Raw genomic sequence first — 17,663 nt, 5'->3', positions numbered from 1 at the left:
GTCTCAATCAAATTGTCATGTTTTTGTGGGTAAATCTTGATTCCTTTTAAAAACTACAATTGTGCATAATAAATCTTTTACATTGAATACTGAAATTAAAGCACATCCCAAAGGAGCAGTAGTAGGATTTCAAATGACAAATTCAGCTCCTAGAAGGCATCTATTCCATTCACCACATGCACACAACTAATTTTTGGGTCACAAGCTTCGCATTTGTAATAGAAACATCTTGAAATCAACTTTGCCAAAGGAACACAAATATATTAAAGTGCTGCTATGTCATTTCAAATACCTTCACCTTTCCTGTATCAATCTGCTGGTCTAGGGAGATAGTGGCATGACGTTTAAAGTGACAGCGTCAGTACCCTGATGTCAGGGGTTTCAAGCCACGCTGCTCCTTCTGACCAAACTACTTTATTGCCCCTGCTGCATGATTGTAAGCTCACCAGGACATGCTGTAATGTGGGGCAGTGCTGATAGGCTACAGCCTCAGCACCCTGGGGTTGTGAGTTCAATCCCACACTCCTCCTTGTGATGCTGGCCATGTCACCTCACACACCCCCTCCCCCACTGTCCCAGGTACAGTAGAGAGATAGCGATGCCTCCAGCACAGAAAGGGGAAAATGCTGGAGTACGTGAATACATTCATGTAAAACATGTGGCAGAAGGGGGTGGAGGCAGGCAGCAAAGCGGATAGGGGCTCTTGGAGGGCAGCGTACTCCATTTTTATGTGCTTATAGAGGTCAATACTTAAGTAAACATGTTATGCCACAGTGCTAGATGGCACTCATCATATCCCTCCCTCTCTCTCTCTCTATTATCCATGTTGAGGATCTCAGGAAAAGGGGCGGCTGCTGAGGCGCCAGGGGCGGGCCTTCCTTGAGGGGGTGATGGAGGAATTGTGCGCTGAAGCCGGTGAGTAATGAGTCCAGCGTGTGTTTCTTTGTGATCAGCCTACCAGAATAAATAGATGCTTGAGTAGCTGTAAACCATTCTTAATCATAAAATCTGCAGTAAAGCTGCTATTGTGATATCATGTCACAATGGCTTTATGGTGTTCTACTTGCCTTACTTACTTACGCTACATTTTGATGTTTACAGTGGAGTAGGTGCTTTGCATCCTGTTATTAGCATTTGAAGAAAATAACGTAGTAAAGAATGTCATGTTCAAAAGTGTTGTGGACATATCTGACTGTATCCTGTTTCCCTCTTGTCAAGCAGCAGTGCAGGCACCCCCTCAGGAGGCACCACAGGTGATGGAGGGAGCCCCACCCTGGTCCTCAGCGGAGGAGGAGGAAGAGGAGGAGAGGGAAGAAGGGGAGGAGGAGGAGGAGGAGGAGGGGGATTATTCTCCCTGGGAGCCCTCACGACCACCCACACCGCCTGCTCCACCACTGCCCCCTGGACCTCCACCGCCTGCCCCACCACTGCCCCCTGGACTGCCTGCCCCACCACTGCCCCCTGGACCCCCACTGCCTGCCCCACCACTACCTCCAGGACCCCCACCACCATCCCCTGTTGGACCTTCCCCTTCCCCTTCCCCCACCCATAGCCCTTCCCATCACTCTCCTGCCCTTCCTGTTCCTGATCCCATCCCACCCCCTTTCCTTTCTGTTCCCCCCCAGGAGCAGCCTGACCAGCCTCAGGAGGGGGCGGGCAGGGAGATGGAGGCCTACTCTGCCATCTTGGAGGAGGTGCAGGTATTGAGAGGGTGTGTGGAGAGGATGGAACATGCCCTCTTGCGGCTGGTAGCCGAAAGAGGGCATGGTGCCAGCAGCCATACACCCTCTAGGTCAACAACGGTAATGCTCCTGTTCCGAGCTCTGAACTCTGAAACTCCCCGGTTCGACTCCCACCTTTGCTCATTTTAATAAGGTCCTAGTTAGCTCTTATAACAGGGTCTACATGGTGGACTTTGCCATTTGTAAGGTGCACATTTCCCTTTCCAGGCAAACCTATTTTCAACTTACCATGGCTCGGACATCCTAAGCAGTGATGAGAGCACATTAACCAGGCGATCCACAAATGTCATCTTGCTGTCAGAGGAAAGGTTTCCTCTCATCACTGCTTAGGATGTCCGAGCCATGGTAAGTTGAAAATAGGTTTGCCTGGAAAGGGAAATGTGCACCTTACAAATGGCAAAGTCCACCATGTAGACCCTGTTATAAGAGCTAATAGGAAAAAACTAGGACCTTATTAAAATGAGCAAAGGTGGGAGTCGAACCGGGGAGTTTCAGAGGTCAGAGCTCGGAACAGGAGCATTACCGTTGTTGACCTAGTAATGCTTTCTTGTGCTTATAGCAGTTTGGTGAGACAAAACACTGCAGTTGTATATTATTGTTTCTTCACCATTTCAGAAATGTATACTTTACCATGATATAAACTAACAAAGTATGCCATGTTTAAAAGGAGAAATATAAGATGAGTTGAACTCAAATTCTTAGCATGGAAGGGGGAAAAGTTTATTTTTCTGCTACACAGCAAAGTTGTACAGTAATGTTATATTCAACTCCTATAAGAAGTGGAAAGCATCATCAAAGTGCATCTGGAAGGTAGATATGCCACAAGTAAAATACAGGCTGGGATTTGAACCCTCAAAGCCCAGTAGAGAGTGCCTTTCCTCACTGAGCTACAGCTCCAATGCCTCTGGCTCCCTTGTCATATCATATCTTAGTGAAGTGCTAAGGGAAAAGGAGTTTAGCTATAATGTCATAGTAGGCTGAGATAAAAGAGTGGTAGCTCAATGGTTAAAAGCGCTGCTTTCACTGAGCCCCAAACCCATATTTCCAAGTGTGCTTGTATGCATGTGAGGTGGAGCTCTGTTTTTCTCACACGCTAATCTTCATTCTAAGCACTGTACTAATGCATATATGACTGTAAGTAATCTGTTCAGTTTAGGCGTCATACCGGAAAAGTGGTGTTTTTTTTTGCCCTTACCGATCAGCGTCATTTGTGCTGCAATTCTTTAATACATAGTTGATATTTGTTTTCTACTTGAAAACCTTCCAAATCTTTAGGCATTCCTTTGCTTAAACTTATTTGAGTTCATCCTGATATGATCGCTAATGAGCATAGACAGCTCAGTCAAGTATGATATGAACGGGTGGTAAGATGGACCTTAGTAGAAGCAGCTGTAGCTCTATGTGTTAGGCGCCAGCCTGTGCTCCTAACATCCAGAGGTTGTGAGTTCTACACCCAGCACATCTTTTAATTGTGGCATACTACTTTGAAGGTGCAGATTGATGAGGTCACAATGAGGTCAGTTTTGTGCAACTGAAGACCTCCATTTTGCAATGAGGGAAGCTTGAATGTTAAGGTGTGTATCTGTTTATTCTCTTTTTAAGTGCTGATAATGTGTGCTGTTTTTTCTTTGCTTTCAAAAGAGAGCCGATTGCAGTGCTGTTTGTTGAGAAAAAAAAGGGGGTTGTAAAAGCCATGTGTAAATTATATTATTGTTTGGGCAGAAATGTGGTTTGATATCCATGCAATATAATGTGTTCCATTGTTATGGTGTCATTATATTTATTAGGACAGAGAAAAGATGAAAATTACCTATTCAAACTCACTATTGGAATTATTGATGAAAAAACACAGCGGATGTCTGCCTCGCGTCTAACAAAGAGCCGCAATTACGATAGTTGAAACGGCATTGAAATCCAAGTTAGACCAGGGTTTCTTACGTCTACATAATACATGATATTTAGACGCAGTTGCTCGCTCAGGTAGCGCTCATCTAGTGTCCCCATTTGGCACGCCCACGGAACGCCCACGTCCAGAGCTGGAGACGGGACTATGCTTTCTATAGACGTCAGTCCGTTAACTACCTCATAGGGATGTCTATGTGTCATTAATTTCCCAATTAACATTAATTAAGACCCTTAACTCTGTAATTATTCACTTACATCGGACGTCCAAAGCACGCCTAAGTTAAACGCAGTAATAGAGAATTTACCCCTTTGTGTTCATCCCACGCTTCTTTGAACTCAGTCACAGTTTTACTCTCCACCACCTCTCTCAGGAGCGCATTCCAGGCATCCACCACCCTCTCCGTAAAGTAGAATTTCCTAACATTGCCTTTGAATCTACCACCCCTCAACCTCAAATTATGTCCTCTGGTTTTACCAGATGGAAGGTGGACAAGGAGAGAAAAGAAGTGTCAAATGGACAAGGAGACTCTGGCAAAACAGTTAAGAAAGAGGGAAGCAGAAACCAAAGACTAGAAACAACACAATAAGAAAAAAACGAGTAAACAACAAAGATAGAAAAAAGAATTTTAATTTTCTGTTTATTGATTGGAATATGTCCGTTTTTGGAAAGTACATCTGAAAGAACTAGTTTTAGCATGGCTGGGGCCTGTGAGAAAAACCTCCAGCATTGGGATGAGCCACCCTATGTTTAGCAATTAAGGTTAAAAAATCTAAGATAGAAGTACTGGGAGAGGAAAAGAAAAGCTAGGAAGGGGAGAAGCAGTTTGAATGAATAGGAAGGGGTAAGCAAACTTAAAGGGTTTATTGCCAAGAAGAAAGAATTTAGCTGTAAAAGGCTGAAAGAAATAGAAAGGAGATGTAAGGGGGAGAAGGACTGGGTGCTGGAAGTGGAGCTGGAGGGATAAGAATAGAGGGGTCAAGGAAGAGATGGCGGGGTTTGAAAGGAATTACTGGTAAGGAAAGAGAATTCTGCTGTGGAGGGCTGAAAGAGGCAGAAAGAACCTGTGAGGCTGGGTAATGGGGACAAGCTGAGAGTGAAGCTATAGGGAGAGGATTAGGAAGCGTTACTGCATGGGAGAATGCTGCTGTAAAAGACTAGAAGAAATATAATGGAACTGTAAGGGGGAGAAGGGCTAGGTAATTGGGACAGGCACTGGTAGTGGAGCTGTGGAGAGAGGAATAGAGGGAGCTAGGAAAGGGTTTATTGCAGTGGTTCCCAAACTTTCTCAGGTCATGACACACCTAGGCTACATATTTCCTCTCAGGTCTCCTCCCCCCCCCCCAACCCACAAACAGTGTTGAGACCTAGGGATGCTCAAGCCCTGCCAGCTGAAGAGGTCCACTGCCTGATGCTTCAGCTCCATGCTGTCTGCACAGTGAACATATTGGTGGCTTCCGTTACTGATGGCTGGCATTCTTAAGCATGCTCTCCTTCTCTTCTCCCTTTCCTTCTAGTTTCTGCCCTCTCTCTCATCTTCCATCCAGCCTAAGCCCCCTCTCTGTTCGCCTTAGCACAGCATCTCCTTCCTCTCTGTCCCTTCCAGCACCCCCATTCATGTCATTGCTGTTTCTCTGGACTAGCAACAGTGGCAAAGCAAGCTAAATCCAACATGAGGTAGGACTCTTAATTCAAGTGGCTGCCAGCTGTTCCCTGCAACAGGAAGTGAAGCCCAAGGGGGCAGAACTTGTCAGCTGCACTTTTGGAGAATTTGGTCTCATGGTGGCTGCAGTTTGTTTTGTCCCTGCTGCTACTCATCTATTCTAGAGAAGCAGCAGCAGCAGCTTGGGTGGCAACAGAAGGAAAGTAGGAAAAATATGCTACAGTACCCCGGGGTGTCGTGGCACATATTTTGGGATCCGCTAAGTTATTGGTTGGGAGAGAGAATGTTGCTGTAAATGATGGAAGTGTCAGAAAGCTCTAAAAGGAAGAGAGGCTGAGTGATGGTGACAACAACTTGGACTGTAGCAGTGTGTCTGAAGAAGAAACAGGCTATAGCAAAGAAGCAATTATTTTTCATTTATGCAAGGAAACTATTAGGCACGTAAAAGGTCTTCTGGCCTCACCAGCAGCCGAAGCCATGCACTTTGATCAAAATGTCTGGAAGAGGGGGCTAGCCATTATTTCTGCAACAAACATACACAAAATCCGAGACCCAGTTAAAGCGCAAAGCCGCTTGCATTTCGGGCCATGAAGTTGCCTGTTGCACTGTTCTACTTAATGATAATTAGCTAAAACAAAAGTTACCAAGTTGGGATCAGCTTGGCTTCTATCTGCCACTCTGGCCGCAGGAATAAAGGAAGCAAGTTCAGAAAGGTCCCGGCAAAACCAAATGACAAAACACACCTTTGAAGTGCATCAGTCACTGACAGCTCTGATTCAGGCTGCTAAGGATGCTCCCAGCACCGCCCCTTTTCTCTTTGCCTCCCCCGCCCCCTTCCAAAAGCTCAGCCACGTCGCAAAGCACGCAGAACTTATATCCAGACCTCCCGGTGGCGGGTCACCCGCCAATCCCAGTCGCTTCCGGTCTCCAAACCTGCCAATCCGAGGAGGAGGCTGTGCCGCTTCGCAAAATGGTGGCTTTTGCGAACAGAAACCTCCGAGAGCGAGTTTGGATTGTAGCAACGAGCTGCTGCTGCCGCCGCTGTTGTTAAGTCTCACCCCGGAAAATGTACCGGGACCATGACTAGCAAGAAGAAGCAGAATGGAGAGAAATCCCGGATAAAAACGGTCCCGGATGAGGAGGCAAAGAGGCGCGGCGGGGACAATAGAAAAGCAACCCCGGTCAAAACTCCCCGTGGCGGCGGCAGCAGCAGCAGCAAACTGAAACGGGGGTTGCGGCCTAGGAAGGAGGCTCAACCCCTCTCCCCGCCTCCGGTTCCTGCTACAGCCGCGGGCCCCTCGGCTGAAGCTCAGGGTGAGGCTTTTGGACCCGAGAACGGCTCCTGCCGTAGCTTTTCGCCCCCTCAAAGTTCGCCTTCAAAAATACTTTCCTAACCACAGAAGTTTCATAAAAATAAGAGGATGAGAGTAAATTACATTTTTAATACAGTGCTCATCTTCTCTGCCCTTAACAAAAGGGATGGTGTTGTTGTGCTACAGTTCAAAGCATCTGAATTAAGGCTACTTCTAGATTTGATTACTATGGAAATAGGCCCTGCTGCCTGTGTAAAAATTGCCTCCTAGTGTAAAGTGCACCTTCCCTTGGGATACCTAGGGAGATCGGAGCAGATTGATGTAGCCTACCAGGATTTTGTTTAGCTCTGGTCAACTTCATTCACCTCTGCTATAACATTACAGTATTCATATTCCACATCTACCCTAAAGAGTTCTGTGCAGATTACAAATGGAGACTAGGCATACTTAGGAAATAACATGTTCAATCACAATTTAATCAGTAAATATTTTTTAAGAGATGCTTTAACATCCTTTCAATACAGCAGATAGTGTAAATGTCTGGTTTCTAAATGCAATAAATCCATATTTTAGCTGCTTCGTATGAAAGAATAAGGTAAATAATCATTTAGATCAAAAACCTTGGAAGATTTTGAAAGCCATCATATGCCGTTTAAATAAAATACTGGCTTTTTAACAGCCAATCCAGATGTATTAGGATAAGGGGAATTCTGGTGGACTGCAAAAATTAATTAGGCTGCTACATTTTGTAAGATATGTAAAAGTAGATACTTGTCTCCCTAAGTATATTATATTACAATAATCAAGCTGGGATAACAATAAAAATTATACTAACAGTCTAAAAAATTCTGGTTGCAAATAATTTTAGTCTTTTTACTTTCCATATTGTTAAAAATGTACTTTAATTAAAAGTATTTATGGCTTCATGATTAATTCATAGTCTAAGAAAATTCCCCAAATTCTTACTATGAATAGCTTAAAATTCAATTTTATAGTTGAAGAAGTGGACTAGAACCATTTTACCGATTTGATTTTAAGGCTTACATAGTAACATAGTAGATGTCGGCAGATAAAAAGACCTGTGTGGTCCATCCAGTCTGCCCAACAGTCACATTCATTTTAGAGGCAATGATAAGCCAACAATCCAATAATTATTCATTTTACTCACTAAATTCCACTTTAAGATGTTTTTCCCCTGAGATAAGAAAGACTTGTACTCAGACTATATGAATGTGGTAAAAAGAAAAATTGCCGCACAAAGGACATAGGCTGCAGAGGTCCATCCAGCATTGGCCACAATGTCCCACTGCTGGAGTTGCAGTCCAAGTTAACTCAATCCCTATTGCCACATACTGGACCCAGTCTTTGGTTTCACTGCTGGGGCTGTCATTTAAGCACTACTCCCACACACTCCTGCTAATCATAATGAAGATATATATCTAGTTCTGTAGAGTTTTGTGTTACACAATCTAAATTTCTAAGTGGTGCATAAATTATAGAATCAAAATTAAAATCAATAATATATGTCCTAGTGACAGACTACACATAAATCCTTCTCAGACAGTAATGACTATAAAACATAAACATCCAGGTCTCTCTTCCCACTGCTTCAGTGCCCCCATCTTACAGTAAATATTCCAAAGACCCCCCAAGTTCACTCTCCTCATGGACCTCATCGATACCACTCATTGCTCACACAAGCTCATAGCAGTAGAGCTTTATGTGTCAAATAATCATCTGTCCCAATATTTTAAATTTTAATTTTTTTATCCCTTCATAAATACAGTAGCATTATAAATTTTTTGTAAAAATTCACTTATCTTTAAAGATTTTCAGCACGGTCTGGGAGGTTTATTCCAAAATGTTTCGCCCATGGCTTTTTCAAGGATCCTCCCCAACAATGCCCTTTGCCAACCATAGGCCTGCTTGAAAAGTAAGATTTTTAGGCCCTTTTTAAACATTTTTAAATTTTGCTCTAATCTCAGATAAAATGAAATTGCATTCCACAGTTTTGGGGCCACAGATGTAAAATATTGGCTAATAATTTTCAGGTACTGCTTAATAAAGAAAAAAGAAAGACTGTTCTTGTTTCAGCTAAGTGCAAATTAAGACATGCAGAAAGCTGGCTTCAAAATTGTACCACTCAGCAGCAAATTGTACATAAATTGTCATGCAGGGTCAGATCAATGGTTTATCAATTCCAGTATCCTGTTTCTAATGGTGGTCAGTCTGAATCATTTGCAAATATCCAGCAGCTCTCAATAGAAAAGTCTGTTCTATGCTGCTATTTTCTCAAAGTAAGAGGTGGCAACATCTTTCTGGCTAATACATTTTTTAAAATGGGCCTGTCTTTCAAATCTTGTCCAAACTGTTTTTTTAATTTTTTTAAATTCAACTGTACTAATAGCCTGAATCAAATTTGTTCTTAGTTAATTTTATGGAGTGTCCCTTAATGCTAGTACTACATGTATTTTTGATAACATTCTCTATGAGCTTCTTCCATGTTGCACATTGTTTTATAAATTCTTCCATGCCATTGAAGTCATCTCTTCCACAAGCTAAGATGCCATCATCAGTTTAGCCTCGCTTCATAACAGAGCTGATCCATACCTATAGTCTTTTTTATTGATTGCCTTGGTAACTTTTTTGTGGTTCTACTATTTTTCTTTCAGTGTGTGTTGTGGTTCTTTTTCCTTTTCCACAGTCTGCACTGGAAAATTACAATGCTTGCTAGGCAGAATATAGATGGACCTAGAAATAAGAGTGATAAGACATGGCCCCAATTCTACAAATGGCACCTAAAACATAAGCGCCAAGGAACACAGCACATAATGCATGACAATCTTAAGTTAGGTGCCGTTTATAGAATCGTGTCTATCAGTGCATAAAGTGGACTTAGGCATGGGTAGCTATCCTAACCTTAGATGTACCCTATTTGTTTCAGTGTTTTCTTGCCTTAAATACCGACACCTAAGTCCAAAACAGGTGCCTAAATGCTGAACACACCAATGATCCACACCTACTTTGGTAGGTGCCTACCAAGGGCCAGATTCACTAACCTGCCCAATCGGGCCTGATCCGGGCAGGACCGACGAATTCAGCAAACTTCAATATGCAGATGGAGGTGATCGGAGGAACGCCCCCCCCCCTATCTGCCGGTACAGATCGCTCTATAGTGATCTCTGCGCATGTGCAGACCATCTTTAGATGGTCTGCGCATGCGCTGGACCTCTGGCCAAGAACTTGTTTTTTTTACAGCCTGTGGTTTTAACCTGCACTGTGGGGAAGGGTGGGAGTGTCGGAGCAGGCAGGCGATCAGGGCAGCTACAGTTGGGGCAAGCAGATTGGGGAAGCAGGAGATCGGAGCTGACAGGGCTGAGAGCAGGGTGGCAGAAGACAGTCGGAAAGGGCTTCAGCGACTGGTCCTCAGCAGTCACTTTTTGAGTTGATTGGCCAGCACAGTCGAATCGGCAAATTTGTTTAGTGAATCGCGTCCCTGCCTACTTTGCTTGCAGTTCCCCTCATTTTCATGCGCGGATCAGAATCGGATCGCAAAAAAGGTTATTGAATACTGCAGGAGGGAAATTGGGTCGCAAAGAGCTCGCAAACTGATCGGTACACCATCGGTTTCCATAGTGAATCTAGCCTCAAGTTAGTTGTCTACCATCCAATTAATTTTAATTTAAGCCAATTAGGAGGTGCTAATTGCTTGTTGGCACCAATTAAGCTTTTTAAATAAGTTAAGGTGCCTAGATCGGCTAGGCGTAACGATCTAGGTGCCTAACTTTAGGCATCTTTTATAGAATGTGGGCCTATATGCATTGACTGGTATTTCACTCTGGTATCATAACTGCATTTTAAAAGGGGGACATGATAATTATGCCTACTGCATTTGTTTTAAAAATATTTCCCTTCTCATTCTGGAAAGCTGAAATTGAGTTTGTTTGAACATTGTCCAGAATTTATATGCAATTAAATAGCATATTGTAAATATTGGCATAAATTGTGTAATAATGTGGCTACCTAATAATCTCCCCTCCCTTTTACAAAACAGTAGCACAGTTTTTAGCGCTGGCCACGGTGGTAACAGTTCCAATGCTCATAGAATTCCTATGAACGTCGGAGCTGTTACCACTGCGTCTGGCGCTAAAAAACGCATTATGGTTTTGTAAAAGGGAGGGAGGAAGTTATTTTAAAATTTGGCATTACTTTTATATTACATTGACTTTGATTACATGCTTCTGTATCAAAATACATAAAGCATGTTCTGTATATAACAGAAAATCAGCACATTTTCATCAGATATAAGGCTTCTTATACAAAGCTGTGCTAGCAATTCCTGCGCAGCAAGAGTGATAAAGCCCCTAGGAACTGACTGGGAATTATTGCATTTGTTGCATGGGAATCTCTAGCATGGCTTTGCAAAAGGAGCCTACTCATGGTAAAATTGGCAGTACTATGTAAGAAAATGGGGACAGAAGTTGGTTACTACTATTTATGCTCCAGATTTTAACATTTAGACTCGAGACTGCAAGTCTATGCTGGTGTCTCGTAAGTCTATGCTGGTGTCTCATCCAGACATGACCAGATATTTGAAGGATGCACTATGCATCAGACCTCTGGTAAAAGGCCTGTTCCCTTTGTGAGATCTTACCATGGATCTCCGGGGTCTCGGCCAAGCCGAGCTATTGAAGAATGAGTCTCTGATGGATTTGATGCTCAAAACTGTTTTTCTTGTGACAACAGCGAGACGGGTCTCGGAACTCCAGACTCTTTCTTGTAAAGAGCCTTTCTTTAAAATCCACCGTTCCTTCCTTCCTGCCGAAAAAGGTGGTTTTGGAGTTTCATATCAATCAAGAAGTTTGATTGCCAACGTTCCAGTCCTCGGTTTCCAAGAAGCAGGATCACGTTTTAAAGAAGTTGGATGTGAGAAGAGTGCTTCTTAAATGCCTTGAGGTCACCAATGAGTTTAGGCTTTCTGACCATCTTTTTGTGCTGACTAATCTAGCTAGATGAGATGTGCCAGCTTCCAAAGCCACGATTTCCGGGTGGATCCGGAGGGCCATTTTCTCCGCATATATTGTTTATGGGAAACCAGTCTCCTTTTTCCTTTAAGCCATATTCTACCAGAAGTGTGGCTTTGTCATGGGCCGAAGCTAGAGTAGTCTCCCTGAGGAGATTTGTAGGACAGCGTCTTGGTCCACGCTACATACATTTGTTAAGTTTTACAGAGTGGATGTGGCGGCAATGGAAGACTGGGTCCTCAGTGCTACGTGCCGATGCAGTCATCCCGCCCTAGATTCCTGGGACTGCTTTTGTATGTCCCGCTGTCCAGAATGACAGGTTCTTACCTTGCTAATATTTTTTCTAGTAGATAGGTGTGTCATTCTGGACTCCTGCCCTGTCATTTGTTCCCTACGCCTGTCTACTGTCTCATTAAGAATGTTCTTCTCCAAGTCTGACCTTTGGAGGTCAGTCAGCCCTTTGAGCCAGATCTGAGGAAAAAGGGTTACCTTTGAAAGCTAATCATAAACTATATTAAGTTAGTCCAATAAAAAGGTTTTTTTTTTTTTCCTTTATGTTTTTGTTTTATTTCTGCATATTACCTTGGAGAGTGGACTAGCATGGCCACCATATCATTTCATTTAGAATTACATAGGATATTTGGACTTGTATAGTTCAGCTTCTGTGTTCCTTGGAGACACAGCTATCATAAAATGTATCAAATATTTTTGTTTTCTTGTAGGAAACAAATGTACCTGTGGTCCACAGTTTTTGAATTGCTAATTGTCTCTTTTGTTCACATAGAAGCACATTCATATAAGACCCCAAAACGGCTTTCAAAAAGAAACCTTTTGCTAGCTGCCTTCAATTCCCCTTCCAGTGATGCAGAGCTACAGGAGGAAATCTTTTGGGATCCGCAGTCACCAACATCATATGCACTGGGTAACGTGTAATACATTGTGCTGTTTTAGTAGTAGCATTATTTAGAGACACATTTGGCCTAACAATTTAATGAAAAATGAAGATCGTGACTGAATTATTTAATATTTGCAGCATGTAATTTTTTGTCGTTTTTTTGTTTGTGTTTACTTATTGTGCTTTCTGGTGCAAAAGGCATATCAGTCTTGAGCAGTGAGTTATTCTCCTGACCACAAGTTACATTACATTACATTAGTGATTTCTATTCCGCCATTACCTTGCGGTTCAAGGCGGATTTGTGTAGAAGACATCTACTTTTTTCAGCTCTGCCTCCTTTCTCAGTGGGCTGTGCTGCATCTCCCCAGTCTTTTCTTCTACACACAAGTTGGAAGATGTCGTTCTGCTCTGCTCTGAGTGTAAAGTCATGTCAGATTTAAATTTATCCTGCTTTCTTTCTCAGATACTGTGTTTCCCCGAAAATAAGACACCATCATATTAATTTTGGGCCCAAACAACGCACTAGATCTTATTTTCAGGTTAGGTCTTATTTTTTTTCATGTACAATTATCATCACTCCCTTCCTCCCCCACCCCAATTCTTCCTTTATCCTTTCTCTCCCCCACACATGCAGTATCTTCCCTCCCCTCGTACCCATCCCCTTGTGCCTTCCCTCTGCAACATCTTTCTGTCCTTCCCTCCCATCCCTTGTGCAGCAGAATCCTTGCACAGCTTCAATCCCTCCCTTCCTCCCATCCCCGTGCAACATCTTTCTATCCTTCCCTCCCATCCCTTGTGCAGAAGAACCCTTGCACAGCTTCAATCCCCCCCTTCCTCCCATACCCCCAATGCAACATCTTTCTATCCCCCCTTGCACATCCGAACCCTCTTTGACCCTTCCATCTCTCTCTCCCATTAGAACGCCGTCGACCGCAAGACTGATATACCTTGCAAACGGCAGCATTGGCATCAATCTAATCAGGCTGCTTTGTGGCCTTCTCCCACCTGGGCGTTCCTCTGCCGCATCACTGATGATGTCATCAGCAACGCGGCACACAGAAAACCTGGGCAGGAGAAGGCTGTGATGCTGCCATTTGCAGGGTATATCGGTCGACGGCGTTCTATTGGGAGGAAGAGATGGAAGTGTCAGCGGGGGTTCGGCTGCGGGTGGGGGGGCGGGGGAAGTGCTGCTGCCGGCGTCTAGGGCTTATTTTCGGGGTAGGTCTTATTTTCGGGGAAACACGGTATATGTGAAACAGGTCTGAAGAAGTTCTGAATGACGAGAAGGTCTTCACAGTGTCTGGAGCTATTTCCACCAGAAGAGAGGTTTTAGATCTCTCTCTTGAATGTAAAAAGAAAAAAAAGAGGTCTCAGTAAGTTTGTTGGCACATAGACTACATAAGTGTTAGTGTTGGTTTCACTCAGGTAGGTGGTTTATTGGCTTCTACCTTGTTATTTTGCTTAACTGCTTTTTTTTTTTTTTTTTTTAATTACTGACTGAGCAGACTTGTTTCATCAGAGGGGTCCCCCTGCACCTTCTCTTTCTTTTGCCCTATTCTAGTGGATTTCAATTGCTTTGGGATGTGCTAAGGAGCATGTTCATAGAGTATAAAGGAGGCGGAGCTGATAAAAGTAGATTATTTCTTCTACATAACTCGTGATTAGAGGTGAATAACCCACTGGTTCAAGACTCATGCCTTTCTTCTAGAAAGAAGATTATCAAGGTAAAACTTAATCTTCCCTTAGTATGTGGATCTTTTATTTTGTATTGCTTGATGTAGCCACCTAGATGGTATGCTATCCGGTATAGAAATTTGCATTAGAGCACTATGTAAATACTAAAATACAAATAGTAATTATCTGTTGTGCTGAGGCTCATCTTTAGTTTTTTAAGATCTTTTGCAGCAAAGGCACTCACAACAATGCTTAAGAGCCCTTCATTCTGTTATGCCTACATAGTTCCTAAAATCAAAGTTTAATTCAGTAATTAGGCTGAAAAATGTGCATGAAGCAATCTCTCTCTACTGTATGTAAGCTTAATGCAAGTGATATGCTTTATTATTCTGATTTTATAGCAGCTTCCTTTCCCTCCACCTTCCAGGAAATGATAAAAGAAAACAGGCTGGTAAAAACTGTACTGTCGAAATTTCAGAGATTGTTAATCGTATTCCTCCTCAGGTAAGCATTAAGATTTCTGCAGAAGCCATAACAAAAGGGGGTGTTAGGACAGAGCCTGATTCATATCCAACAATAAAAGCATTCATTTATACAGCTCCCTAGGACACACATGAAATTTATGCTTGGTGGTCATGTCTATGCAGTTATATGACCCCAGACACCAAATTGACAACGTGTTATATTGTTTTTATTGAACTTTGACTAAAAAGACTAAATTTACAGGGTGTTAACAAATGGGCCATTAGCACTACAATCCTACTTTAAATATACAGACGTAATGTGGGGTTTTTTTTAGCTTGAGTTATTTAGAAATGGTTTGTCATTAAATTGTAATATTTTTGTTTTGTTTTCATCAAAATGGAAATTATTGTGACATCAAGAAGAGAGTGAAAATGGGAGATGACTGTTGTAAGGGGCTCTTTTAAGTCAATGTATTTTTATTGACAGTTTATACAATTACAAAAAACAGAAGTAACAAAGTATGAAACAGGAAAACAAAACAGGAAAAATAGTACAAGAAGCATAGCATATCATTGCCTCAGCATCCCAGCACTGTTAAGAAACAAAGAAGTACATAAATCAACTACGGATATATTGTTTGTTAGTGGAAGAGATTAAAAAAAAAAAAGGAAATGCACTGTTCTAAGAATAAGCCTCTGAGTTCAAAGTAAGAGTATGTGTGTTTTCAATACTTTGAAAATTTAACATAGGTTACTGAACACATTTTTGTGGTTAATCGTTGGACATTACTGAACTTGCTAAGTTTTTTGATGATTATGCTTGATTGCAGGTGATACTTGTAGACATGCCCTGATAAACTATACAACCATTAAAGAAAAATGTATTCCAACTTCTCATGCAGAAATCAAAATATTATAATGCAGACTTGGTATTGTGTTTCCTAGAAAATTACCTATAGAGAATTTATCTTCCTTTCTTGGTTTTAGAGACATCTAAAAGGCTGTTGGAGAAAGCCTATGTCAGGAACGGGGTAGGTTTTTATAGAGGACATGCAGGGAAAAGGCACAGAAAGGATACCATGCAGCATACTTGAATGCCTTATTTGGCAGGTTGACCCTTAGTGATAATATGTGCCATTTTGAACCCCAAGTGCTCATTTGGGCATGAGCTACTGTGATAAGTCCAATCATTAGTTATACACTAGGAAAAGCCCCTAGAGCTGTCAGGGAGAGGACTGAAGCAATGAGGTTAGGAGAGGAGTAGTGAGATATGGTTCAGACATTAGGAGGGTGGGCCAGGGTTGAAGATGTATGGATCAGGGGAGGGAGCAGCAGTGGATTATGGTGTCTTTGTACTGCAGGTCATTGATTTCCATGGTAAATAATCACTGCAGTAAAATCTGTTGTGTTTACTATAGCTTAGTAAGTACCTCTCTAAAACTGTTTTAACCCATGGTTGCTCTCTCCAATCATTTTTATACTTCACGCTACTACACAGTATAAAAGATGGTATTATGGTGTTCTTTAAAGATATTAACAAAATGTAAAGATAAAACCCACCTTCATTAGGGTTAGGAACAGCCTCAGATAAGGAGCTAGCACCCAATTAGGAGTCAAGTATGATAAAAACACAAAATGCTCCTACTCAAGTCATCAGCAAAAATCTCTCCATCAGCATTTCACACATATATCTCTTAGTGCAAAAAATATATATATATTTTTAAAGTGAATTTCAAAGAACTTCTAGTAATCTTTGAACAACTTTAAAGAGAAAAAGCAATATTTATATTTATTCTAATATAAATCATTCAGTTCTGTGCATAATATCTTGGTAGAATATTATCCAGATTTATTAAGTATTCCAAGGATCTCTGTTCTATGTTTTCTCCAAATGTTAATTCACTTTATCACGTAGTCCTGGGGAGCCAGAGTATTTCTAATAAGTCAATATCAAAAGGAACACTTATAGTTGATTCTTCTTCAATAAAAAGACAAGTTATTCATTTATCTAGCAAAATAAAAAAAAAGACTGCAGAGGTGATGTACAAGATTCAGAAACTTTATTGAAGACAATAAACCATTGGTTTCCAAAGAATGGTTCAGATTGGTTAGAAACCTGGACCTTATATGGTCAATGTTTTGAATAACACTTCTTCCTCATGGATCCAAGGTGTTATTTGTCCAGTATACCAAGAATCATATGGAGTATAGCGGGGGGCCCTGCATCATTCAGTTTAGTCTCTTCCCTGCTGAAGCAGGTAACCAAGCATTCAGCCCTGCGTGGCAGCCTGCATGACTTTCAGGGCATGGCTAATAATTCTGTCCACTTGCAAAAATTTATTTCAAGGTATTTTTTTTTGTCAAAAACAATACTATTAGTAACTTTATTACTCTGACAAAACTCTGTTGTCCAGAGCTCCTGGCTGAAAGCCACACTTTACTGAAAATGAGCCTCAGAGACACAGGCAAAGCACTGAACGCCTTAGCCCAGCATTTCTCAGCCAATAAGCTGAAGAACATCAATCATAGGCTTCTATTACCACTGGTAGCAGACACAGTAAAAAAAAACCTCAAACCATGAAAAAAAACCCCGTGCTGCATCTGGTTGTAGAGCATACATAACTCAGTGCTCCAACACAAGACAGTGTTCAAAAACATGGTAATACAAAAAACACAGTTCAAGAGATGTTAGATCTACAATAAGAACATAAAAATTGCCGTTGCTGGGTCAGACCAGTGGTCTATCGCGCCCAGCAGTCCGCTCACACGGCAGCCCCCAGGTCAAAGACCTGTGTCCTAACCGAGACCAGCCCTACCTGCGTTCGTTCCGGTTCAACAGGAATATACAACAAGATGACGCCATGGACATTAACGCATATGGGCATTGTCCGGAACGACATTATGACAATATGTCATATTGTTATTTTTAAGTGTGAACATAATATGAAGAGGTTATATTATAACACCTGGTAACAGTAAGAAGTG

General features: G+C 42.0%; 1 protein-coding gene across 2 annotated transcripts in view; it reads left to right on the top strand.

Moving 5' to 3' along the window:
* Positions 1 to 6,194: 6,194 nt before the first annotated feature.
* Positions 6,195 to 17,663, top strand: part of ETAA1 (ETAA1 activator of ATR kinase) — a 49,238-nt gene continuing 37,769 nt past the window's right edge. The window contains exons 1-3 of one of the 2 annotated variants that reach the window (XM_033937470.1): positions 6,195 to 6,622; positions 12,433 to 12,567; positions 14,642 to 14,718. In XM_033937470.1, the coding sequence (XP_033793361.1) occupies positions 6,388 to 6,622; positions 12,433 to 12,567; positions 14,642 to 14,718 (447 nt within the window). In that variant the 5' untranslated portion in view covers positions 6,195 to 6,387. Of the gene's footprint in view, positions 6,623 to 12,429; positions 12,568 to 14,641; positions 14,719 to 17,663 lie in introns of both variants that reach the window. The other variant, XM_033937469.1, reaches the window with a different exon arrangement.

Source organism: Geotrypetes seraphini, chromosome 3 (genome assembly GCF_902459505.1).
Source record: "Geotrypetes seraphini chromosome 3, aGeoSer1.1, whole genome shotgun sequence".
In the NCBI taxonomy this organism is placed as follows: Eukaryota; Metazoa; Chordata; class Amphibia; order Gymnophiona; family Dermophiidae; genus Geotrypetes; species Geotrypetes seraphini.
Note: the sequence above shows the minus strand (reverse complement) of the source record. Positions and strands in the feature narration are given on the sequence as shown.